Here is a 12033-nt window from a genome sequence, read left to right as displayed (position 1 = left end):
GAATGTCTGGATTTACTTCTGGGCTCTCTATTCTGTTCCAATGATCTATGTGTCTGTTTTTATAACAGTACCATATTGTTTTGATTACTACAGCTTTGTAGTATATGCTGAAATCAGGTAGTGTGATGTTTCCATCTTTGTTGTTCTTGCTCAAGATTGATTTGGCTATTCAGGGTCTTTTGTGGTTACATATGAATTTCAGGATTGTTTTTTCTATTTCTGTGAAAAATACCATTGGGATTTGATAGGGATTGTGTTGAATCTCTACATTGCTTTAGGTAGTATGGACATTTTAACAATATTAATTCTTCCAGTTCATGAACACAGGGTATCTTTCCATTTATTTATGTCATTTTTCATCAGTGTTTTATAGTTTTGAGTGTACAGATATTTTACCTCCTTGGCTAAATTTCTTCCTAAGTATTTTCTTGTTTTTGATAAATATGCCTACTCCCACTAGTTCTATTTAATGTCATACTGGAAGTCCTAGCAAGTACAATAAGAAAATAAATAAAAGGTGTTCAGACTGGAAAGAACCTATCTTTCTTTGTAGATGACATGATTATGTATGTAAAAACTCCCAATGAATTCACAAAACAGCTTCTAGAACTGATAAGTGCTTTTAGCAGAATACAAGGTCAACTTTTTAAAAATCACTTTTATTTCTATACACTAACAGAGAACAGTTGGAAACCATTAAACTTTTGAAGTATCATTTATAATAGCTCCAAAGGAAAAAATTTTTACAGGACTATTTAGGTATAAGTCTAACACAATATGTACAGGATCTATATGCTGAAAACTACAAAAAGCTGATGAAAGAAATCAAAGATGACCAAAAGAAATGAAGAAACATACTGTGTGCATGGACTGGAAGACTCAGTACTGTTAAGATATCAATTTTCCCCAAACTGACCTATAGATTTAATGCAGTCTAAATCAAAATCTCAGCTAGATTTATTGTAGATACAGAAAAGCTGATTCTAAAATTTGTATGGCAAGGTAAAACTGGAATAACAAAAGCACTATTGAAAAAGAAACAAAGTTGGAAGACTCATACTACCCAATTTTAAGATACACTGTAAGCTAAAATAATCACGGCAGTGTAATATCAGTGAAAAAGTAGTACATAGAGCTGTGGGACAGAAAAGAGAATCTAGAAATAGACACACAAATATAGTAATTGATTTGTTTTTAAAGGTGCAAAGACAATTCAGTGGAGAAGGATAATCTTTTCAATAAATGGTGCTGGACCACCAGAACACGTTCATACCAAAAAAGAAATTAAGTCAGAATTGATCACAGACCAAAACTGAAAGGTAAAACTCTTACAAGTAAATGTAGGAGAAACTCTTCATGACCTGGTGTTAGACAACGAGTTCTTAGATAGAACACCATCCATAAAAGAAAACAATTGATGAACTGGCCTTCATGGTGTTAAGAACTTTTGCTCCACAAAAGATACTGTTAGAATATAAAGAAGATATATGAATGACAAATAAGCACATGAAAAATTGCTCAACATCATTATTCATTATAGAAATGCAAATTAAAACCAGAATGAGATCCCATTATACATCTTTCAGAATGGCTAAATTAAAATACCGATGATACTAGGTGTTCATGAGGATATGGAGCAAATGGAACTCTCATACATTGCTGGTGGGACTGCAAAATGATTCAGCCACTCTGGAAGACAATTTGTCAGTTTCTTAAAAAGTCAAACATACACCACCCATGTAATCCAGTATTTTTCCTATAGAAATAAACTTACGTTCACACAAAAACCTGTGCACAAATGTTTGTGGTAGCATTGTTCACAATCACCAAAATCTAGAAAGAACCCAAAGTCCTTCAGTGGGTGAATGGATAAACTAGTTGTGGTATATCCACTCAGTGGAATTCTATTCAATAAATAAAAGAACAAACATTTTTATGCATGCAGCAAAATGGATAAATCTCAAATGTATGTTAAGTGAAAGAAGCCAGTCTCGTGATTATATGCTGTATGATTCCATGTCCGTGACATTCTGGAAAAGGCAAATTATGGGAACAGAGAACAGATCAGCAGGAGTTAAGGGGAAGAGGAAGATATGAGTTAAAAAAAAAAAAGGGTGTTGGTTCTGTATCCTATTTGTGGAGGTGGTAACAAGATGCTATAAGCCTATGTTAAAACTCATACAACTTAAGCCCCCCAAATGAATTCTACTCTATGTAAATTTTTTAAAATAATAAAAACTTCTCACCTTGTATGCATTTGTCAAAGCTCGTTTAAATGAAACACTTAACATGTTTTGTGCATTTCACTGTATAAATTTTGCATCACCTAAAAATAAATACTGTAAACAAAAAAGTAAGTGGAGGATGGGAGAGAAACACTTAGGTGTTCTGATTAGAAAAAGTATACCTTAAAGTGTGAAAGTATAATTGAATTTATTACAGCAAGGGTCCATTTATTCTCCTTTTTTAGCGGATAACCATGTTGTCTGTTTTCTTGACAATATATTGTTTATTCACTGATTGTTATCTAATAATGATGGATAATTTCTAGCCACAAGCTAGATAAGAGTTCTTTTGTAATCTTTTCTACCACATCAATTCAGATTCATCCTATCTCTCGTCTTTGCTTTTTGCTCACAATTCTCTCATATGTTGACAAGGGGAAAAAACTCAAGCTGGGGAAAAATCTGTTTTGAGTGTACTCTATGAATTTGTTACACTTAAGATCTAATTATAAATCACTGCTCGACTAGCAGAAGCAATTCACACTGTATTGGTTGTGATCATCTTTGAACGTTGTAAAATAACAGATTAGCAGGGGCTTTATCTTAAACATTATAGATTCTTTGCAGTTCTTTGAATTGAATGGATATATTTTAGCACTTTCCTGTGGGTGACAGTAGATGATGTCAGATTAAATTTAAATTGATATCCTCTCAATGTTTATCTCTAGTGCATATGCAATTTCTTCTGTACCAGAGAACCTTTCAGAGGCATTCTGTCAATACAGCTACCTGACAGTCATTTGTATTTGTAAACTGTGCATTTGGCACCTGCTGGCCTCTGTTGCACTGGAGCTAGTGGGGAGCCAAAATGGGTGTACAATGAAGTTATTGGCTGTTACATCTCAGTGGGAGTTATTGAAGAGAAGAAACAGCACTTGCAGGACCTCAGGAGAGGATAAAAAGAAAAAGAAACTGGTAATATTAACCCAAGCCAGGTATGCTACCAAAAAAGTAGTGATTTAAAAAGTCAGTTCTATTGAAGGAATTAAAGTGTTCGTGGACGTGCATTTTAATTCTTGTAATGGATATGGAAAACAAAGTGTTTCTATTTAAAAATATAATGAATTTTAATTGATCTCGGTAGAGGACAATTCATATGAGCAGAAATATAAATTAAAACAATGGAAAAAATGCTTAATTTCTGAAGAGATGGAAATTAAAATGCTGGTGTCTTTTACTTATCAAATTAGTGAAACAAATTTTAATAAAGACAGATGTGCTGACTTCAGAGAACAAACAGGTAGACAAGTAGCAGTAGATATCGATGTTTTGTGCCTATAATTTGCCCACACTTTGTTTAAAGTTCTTATTCTTTAACTTTATCAGATACAACTCGAGGAAACAATTATGAAGAAAAAACAGCTGATATATAAATCTGCTTAGCTTTATATTGGTCTGTTTTGCTACAGTGCATGTTTCTTTACTGCAGATTTGCTCATTACAATGATTGGGAATTATGGGAATGATGTCAAGTGTATAGTGAGTTGTGTTGGTTCATGTTATATTCCTCAGAATAGTATGAAGCCACCAAAGAAACCTTTTTCACCATAAAAGACAATGCCTTAGTGGTATATGAAGACATTAAAAAAAAAAAAGGCCACTTTCATGGCCTTGAGAAGTGCTTTGCTTTTCACAGTGTTAAGCTGTGAACACTGTGAAACCGTCTGTGTGGTTGAAGAAGTTGTGAAGAAATTTCCTCCTCTGTTTAAGAAAAACATGAAAAAGCTACACCCTGGTTTAGATTATTTTGATAAAATTGGTTGTGCTGGCAGTGAATGCCCTCAAGGACCTACATACATCTCAGAAGAGGACTGCTAAGCTCCAGGTTAAGGTTACATAGGGTCACCTGGCTGACACAGGGCTCAAATGCTGGAGGAGGCTGAAGGGTGCCAATATTTTTGCTCTACGCTCTTAGTAGTACTCTGGTTACAAAGCTACATAGTTTTAAGTGGTTAGTCCCTAACACTATTTTTCCCTTGAGCCCCTATTATTTTTAGTGTAATTCTGCAGAACATAAAGTTTTGCAGTTATATATATTAAGGAAAATATATTAATGCCCAACAGTAAGGGAGTAAGTCTTAGGACAGCATCTTGATAGACTCTGATGCATCTGTTACAATAAGCATAGAAAAATGTCTATAAAACAAATGCAAGCATTAGAAGACAAAATTGAGTATCTACATACCATGATTACAGCTGTGTCAAAATGTTTGACATGTACCTGGCCTGTTTGTTAATAGTTATGGTAGGATGGTGGAATTGTAGGTAAGTTTTTTTAAAAATTGTTTTTAATGTTGTGAAGTTGGTAAAAGAGATATAAGTCCATTTAAATAATTTAAGCTAAATTTTTATTTTACTTTGGTTTTAGAATTCCTGGAAAACTCAAGCAGTTCGTATTTGACTTACATTCTGGAAAACTACACAGAGAATTCCATCATGGTCCTGACCCAACTGATACAGCCCCAGGACAGGTAGGACTCTTGTTTGTTTTTCAGTGGGAACTCTTTTTCTTTTTCAATTAGTCTTGAGGAGACTCTGAAGCTCTTGCATAGGCTTGAGTTTCTGCCCCGAATGTCTTTGTAAAGTAATTCTGAACAAACTCTGGATAATATACAAATTATGTTCCTTTAAAAAATTTTAAACCTTCAGAGAAGTTGCAAGAATATTACAATATAGTTTCTTGATCATATAAATGAAGATTGTCTGAGTAAGTCCTTTGTGGAAAATGGCTATGAGAGGGTTAAATACAGTTGGCTTCATACAGAAGTAGGAGGTAGGGATTAGAAGCAGGTAATTAGTGAAGAATCAGTGGATTCCATTAATTGTTCAAGCCTTCCTGTGTGGCTGAGAGATTGACCATAGTATAAAGAAAATAATGATTTGATATCCTAAGAGCCCTCATCACTACAGTGTTCATAATGCTCAAAACTTACAGTTTAATGCAGCTTTTCCATTTGAGATTTAGAATGCTGGACAACTATTTATCAGCACAACTTTATATTTGCTTGATATATAGATATATATTTTTTAACCTGAGAATTTGTTACAAGTAACTTTCTAAACTTCTGTATAAGTTTTGCTTAAATATTCCTAAATTTGCATTTTGATGCATTATTGATTTATATCACGTCTATTACCGTTATACTGAGAGGGAAGATGATATATACCAAAACTCTTATTGCCTATGCCCAGAACTTCAATCCACTATTTTGTCCAAAGAACCACCACATGTAAAAGAAAAATAAAAACTAAGTGAATTTTTCTTCAAGAGTCAAATTAAGTTCAGCGTTAAGAGTTCCTTTTAGGAATCTGATGACATGCTTTTTCCTTGAAATCTGAGGTCAGATTTTCTTTGATAATTAAGCAACTACAGATGCAGGGAAACTTTGTTGGCAGTATCCCAAAGTAGGCCTGCTTAGTATTTTATCAGATAAAGAAAAGATGTAGCTTGCTATTATTATATTATCCTGATTTGTTTCAGCGTCTCCATTAGACACTGAACTCGTTGTATTTATTCATCTTTGCATACTAATACATAGTTGGCACCAAATACATGTTCGTTTCATAGTAATATAGCTTCAGCTTAAACAAAACATCTCAGCAAAAAAATAATATATTGGGGAAGGGGAACATGACTAATAAGGGAAGTTTGTGGACACACTGCTTCCGATTATAATGGGAATGTGCTTTTTATACACACACACACACACATATATATATATATCATGTACTATTATATGTACTATGTGCCTATATAAACTACAGGAAATACTAAAACAATAATAATCATGTTTGTTCTTGAGGAGCTCATGGTGTAGAGATAGGCTACACTGTCTTTTCTCTGAAATTATTGGAAGTCACTCATATTTCCACTGTATATTTTTATGTACTGTTGGTGTACAAGTAAAATACTACAGAAATTAATTTCTTGCAGTATTGAAGTGTTTTTCTTCCTTACGTCAACTGAGTTTTGATAATTGCTGGCATCCAGGTCTCTATCTTCAGAGTAGATGCCTTTAATAATCTTAGCAGTCATTTGTAAGAGGGAAGGGTTCTGGCTAACTTACGGTTATGCTGCCTCTACAGAATATTCTAGGAAAGCAACCAGGCGTCAGGTATTTTGTTTCTCCACCACACCTCAGAACTGTCATCAGGTTCATGGTTAATGGCTCTGTGGCAGCCCTGCCTTGGAGAATCTGAGTTAAGGGCATCTGAAACGGGGAAAGCAAGATTTCAAACTTAACTCTTGTCCTTGGTATATAGTAGCTATATTTTATTGATTATTAAGCAAATAATTAAAGGGCAATTACTATTCATCTAATACTCTTAAAATATTATAACTATAAAATATACTGATGTAAAAATGTTTTATTCTTTCCCTTGTAGGAAGTCCAAGATGTAGCAAGCAGTCCACCTGAGAGCTCCTTCCAGAAACTAGCACCCAGTGAATATAGGTATACTTTATTGAGGGATCGAGATGAGCTTTAAAAACTTGGAAAAACAATTTGCAAGCCTTTCAAACAGCAGCATCAACTTACATGGTGGAAATAGTAAACCTATATTTTCATAATTCTATGTGTATTTTTATTTTGAATAAACTGAAAGAAGTTTTGGGCTTTTAATTTTTTTTTCTCCCTGACTCAAAATGTATTGTCATTTAATACAGCCTCTTTTAAAAAATCTGCTAGGGTTAAAAAATAAAAATCAGAGGCCTATCTTTACTTTAAATCTGAGGTCTATCTTTGCTTTACATCTGTCTTGTAAAATTTTTATAAATCAAGTGAAAGGTGACATTGCCAGAAATATACCATTAACTTGCACTACTAGGTTGGGGAGGACTTAGAGATGTTTCTTGTGTAGTATGTGCTTTTCTTTCTCTTCTTTATATATGATTACCTCTGTTGGTTATTTTAGTTATCACATTTCTCAAAGCTAAGGGGGTACGTATTCTGGATACTTGGGGGGGGGAATAAATTAAAATTTTCACACTGTGTACTGTGTTTTACTGATTGGTTGGATGTTGCTTATGAAAATTCCATAGTGGGTTTTTTTGGATTCTTAATGTGTAACTTAAACATACTATGAAGAGGAGGAGAGCCATAAGCCAGAACATTTGGCAGGAATTGTCCTTATGAATTAAGAAAAAGAAAATGAAAAGTGTTATTAAATTTCTATGTGTTTGTCTAACAAAGTGTCATATGGATGGCATTTAAAACTTTGAATTATACCTAAATCTGGGAAAAGGAGATACTAGTGGAACAGATTACCAATATTGAACTAGATGACTTTTAAGGCTCCTCCTATCACGATACTTAAATTTCCAAAGAGAAAAACCAGCAGAGAAAATGTATTTCAGTAATTCTAACCTTCTTCTATCTTGTAGTCTCGTTCTAGTTGTATAGACCAAAAATGAAGACAATAAGGCACATAGGTTGTTTTGTTTTGCTTTTTCCATTGTAAAATTGTTAGAGGACCCTACGCCCTATAGATTCCCTGATCTCCTAGGCCTGCGGTGTAGTCAAATGGGTCCCTGTGCCAGGCCTCAATACTGCCAGGGAACAAAACCAGAGGGAGAGGACCCTCAAGTGTCATATCAGGAAGCCCAATGCCAGAGGACAGGTTCAAAATTGGCTTTCCTCTGGGCCTGGGTTGGTGCTATAGGCCAAGAGTCATTTTATACTTGGAGTCTAAGTCAATCCCAGTTTGGGGAAAGATTATTTTTAAGCTTAAAAGCCTGACATGTGCCATTATATGTAGTATGTAATATATGTAACATCTTCCAATTCTTTTAAAATAAATATTTATAATAAATATTTAATGATTGTTATTTTTAAAAATCAGCCTAAAATTCTTAGTTATGCATGACTTACCCATCATTTCATTTAGAATAATAAATGTTGTTAACAAGGTAGTAAGGGGCATGTTTAGTAGAAGATGCTAGAAAAGCAGGACAGAGCTTCCTAAAGGTTGGGCCTTAGTTCTGTTCTCTTCATTGCTTTTAATCATTAACTTTGAAATCAGAGCTACAGTCTTCAGGTCAGAAGATGGACCAAATGTGAGGTGGTCAGAATGAAAATTTACAAACATTAAACTAGCACACAAAACCAAAAGCACCTGCAGTTGACTGGAATAAATTTGTAATCCTGTAATTGGCTTTTAAAAAATAGTAAACAAAAGATAACACTTAAGAATTGTGTTGCACAGAATTGGTTTTAGAGTAGTTATTATGATAAAGGCCTCAAGGAGCACATGTTCAATGTGATCTAAGATAACTGAGTGCCTGTTAAAAAAGTGAGTGGATCTGAGACTTTATTTAGCATTCATGCATATGGGGACTTAAGCTCTAGCCCTGCCACTATCATCACTGTCTTCTCTAGAGTGTGAAGCCACTGAGGACAAGGATACTGAATTGTATGCCTACGTCTCCAGTGCCTAGTATTTCTGGACACTTAGTAGTCATCATCATATGTTTATTGAATGAATGAGATATGCAGTGACCTTGGGTAATTTTGTATCCCTGAAAGGCTCAGCACTCATGAGGACTTGGTGCCCAATTTCATAAAAAGTTAACAAGCTCAAGTGCGAAACAGCAAAATGCACTAGATAAAATAAGTTCTTGCCACAGGGCTAGTGCAGGGTCGGGGTGGGGAGAAGGCCTGTGGCTAGGGCAGTGAGAAAGAAAGTTGGAGCTGATTGTGCAGGGCCTTGTATGCCAAGCTAAGGAAGGGGTTTTTACTGTATCATAGCCAGTAGAGATCCAGCAACAAATTTAAGCAGGCAAGTATGTTCATATTTAAGTTTGAGAAAGAACACTGTAGCAGCAAGTCTAGGTTATGATTAAACTGAGTCCAGTAGAGGAGGGATAATGGCCAGAACTAAGACAGTAACAGCAGAGATGGAGAGGAACAAATACAAGAGATTCCATAGGGATTTGTCATCAGTTGGATGTAAAGAGAGAACTTCCAGGAATCTAGAACTCACAATTTAGACTTCTTCCCCTCTGAACCATGCACGAATCAGAGAATATTACAGGTGGAAGTCTTCTAATTTTATCCAATCTACTCCAGGCCTCAGGCTCCTTAGCTGTGAAGAGAAGGGATGCTAGACTAGACTGAAGAACATAGTCGAGTTGCAAAACCAAAATTAGACTGCTTGTCAGCCCACTACCTTTTCCCAGTTTTTCAAAAAGTGTTATAGTAGTGAGGGGGACCATAAAAGGATGAAAACTTACTTTAGATGAAATTCTGAACCTTTTTTAAGTTAAATGGACCTAGAGAGGAAGACAGACAATGGGCATCTAAAGCATCTCATGGAGAGCTCTTTGATGAAGTCAATTTGTCAAGATCACATATAAAAGAAGGAAAAACTGGCATGATAAAGCCCAAAAAGAGCAAAGTGAAATATAAAAATCAGTGTTTGAAATGTTAAAGCTCAGAATGAGCTTAAATTAAAAAAAAAATTCAGCAGAAAATGCTGAAGTTGCCAAGAAAGAATTAAAAACCTGAATCGGCAAAAAGAATAGAAAAGGAGTATATTGGATTAACAATCTAGAAAAGCAGAATAATTCAGTGTTTTGTTTTTTCTCTGACAAGGAGGTCTAGTCTGCGTGGACAAAAATAAAATGACATAAGCAAAACTGCAAAAATGAGAAGTAAAAATCATCACCTTGAATAGTTTTAGGATTCTTAGGCCCAAAATTCAGTATCGCAGAGAGCTGCAAATGCTCTGTTAGCAACTGTTGGGAATTTCTGAGACACCATGGAGATTATAAAGTAACAGAAGACTAGAAATGGACAAATAGTATTCCAGTTTTCAAAATCATTAGTTAAAGGGTTTTGCTATTTTCTAAATAAAATATGAACCAAACTGAAATGTTAGTAGTCTATATTTGGGGGAATGATTTAAATAACTGTAAAGAATAATCAGTTTTTAAGCCCAATATTTAAAGACCCTGAAGACAATAAGTTGTTTTAGGACTTAAATTGTTTTATGCTGATTATAACTGTTTTATGTGTTCATTAAAACAGGTTGGATAGGACTGCTGCTTGGCAACTGTTTTTTAGCTGTGTTTGAATTTTTGTATGTATTTCCAAGTAATAAAACTATATTTATAAATTATTTCTATATTTGAGACTTTTTACTAATTCAATTTGTCATAAAGATGAACATTTTATTCAGAATCCAGATGACCAGAGTTGCAAGATTTTCCAGTTTTAAAGTTATTTTTTAGATTATTTAATAGTACATGACTCAGAATGGGAAGCTATATGAATCCATGTGCAGATAACTCAAACCTAGCCTTTAGCTGAAGCGTCAAAGGTCCCTCTTGCACAGCACACTGGGGAAGGGCTGGCCTGCCCTTAGAGAATAGGTTTTGGAGTCACTGGAAGAGGAAAAGTGCAGCTTACAAATTGCTTCTCTAAAATGCTCCCTTTATTCCCTCTCCCCTACCTTGCCTAGTAAATTCCTTCTGTCCATCCTTCAACGCCCAGGATGAATTATCACCACTTGTGGTCCCACAGCCCTTTATTTATATGTTTTAGAATACCCAGTCTAATAGAAAATTGGAAGTATATGTATCCCTTTTCCTTATCACCATGTGAATGCTCTGGACGCAGGAACTGCTCCATCTTTGTATTTCCAGCAACCTAGAGCACTGTGAGTGATAAATAAGTCTCTGATGGAAAAAAAAAAAAAAAGCCAAATTACATAATAAATGAACAAATGAATAAGGGACAAGAAAGCATCACCATAACTGGAATGGACTCGGTCATCTGTGAATCCCAATTATCTGATATCTAGTCACATTTAATCCTATACCCTAAATTGATTATGGGGTCTTAAGAGTTTTAGTCTAGAATAGATTAAAATCTTACACCAACCCAGAGATGCGTAACTTTCAGAATGATATTGGAGTGCTCTTTTGGGCAGTGCAGCGTCCTGCAGAAGTGCTGGAAACTTTCCCATGAACACTACACATTTTCTATGAGGCAGGTTTGACCCCTAGCTTAGTCACTCAGCCTCGTGGAAGGACAGACTACAGTGAGTTGACAGAATACCACATGTGGTTTACAAAACACCATACATTTACCATTCGGCAAGCATTAATCTACTGTTACCAGGCTAAGGATACAACAGTGAACAAGACTGCCCCTACTGTCAGAGAGCTCAAAGTTGAGCGAAGGAGCAAAATAGATGGGTAAAAAGATGATTATAATAGAATGTTGTAGGTGCCATGCTGTGAGTTAACCACAGGAGCCTGGAGGTGTGTGTGCAGCTGGGGGGTCAAGGGAGCCTTCCCACAAGAAGTGGTTTTCTTGCATAGGAATAGAAAGAGCTATACTTTCCTAAATTTCTCCCCTCCAGGAGAATTACATTAATAGAGGCTATTTTTATTCTCTATTAGTATCTTACTTTAATAGCAAAGTATTGCTAGGCCTTGCTGTCCTGTTGTTTCTTTCCCAACTCAGCCACTCAGCTAAAAGATCACATACTTGCCCATCTGTGCTGTCTCTCATGTGTTTTACTTACTGGGATGAATGCCAGGGAGGAAGCTGTATGCCCACTCTCATGATGCCGTGTGTAAACTTGCCTAGGGAAGATCAGATCAGTCTTGGAAGCCTGATACTATGATTGTTTTCTTGCCCTAACCATTGCCCAAGCAGAGGAATAGAGCAGGGCATCCCTGGCTGTGCACATAGGGAAAAAAACAAGGCCTCTCTTCTGATTTATCAGTTTGCATAATTCT

General features: G+C 35.4%; 1 protein-coding gene across 1 annotated transcript in view; it reads left to right on the top strand.

Moving 5' to 3' along the window:
* Nucleotides 1-9964, top strand: part of ERP44 (endoplasmic reticulum protein 44) — a 91405-nt gene extending 81441 nt beyond the window's left edge. Inside the window, exons 11-12 of the mRNA XM_029201846.1 lie at nucleotides 4654-4756; nucleotides 6672-9964. Of these exons, the coding sequence (XP_029057679.1) occupies nucleotides 4654-4756; nucleotides 6672-6773 (205 nt within the window). The 3' untranslated portion in view covers nucleotides 6774-9964. The remainder of the gene's footprint in view (nucleotides 1-4653; nucleotides 4757-6671) is intronic.
* Nucleotides 9965-12033: the final 2069 nt, after the last annotated feature.

This window comes from Monodon monoceros, unplaced genomic scaffold, assembly GCF_005190385.1.
Source record: "Monodon monoceros isolate NGI ecotype Baffin Bay Population unplaced genomic scaffold, NGI_Narwhal_1 Super_Scaffold_5, whole genome shotgun sequence".
Lineage (NCBI taxonomy): Eukaryota > Metazoa > Chordata > Mammalia > Artiodactyla > Monodontidae > Monodon > Monodon monoceros.
This window is presented reverse-complemented; position numbering and strand designations above follow the sequence as displayed.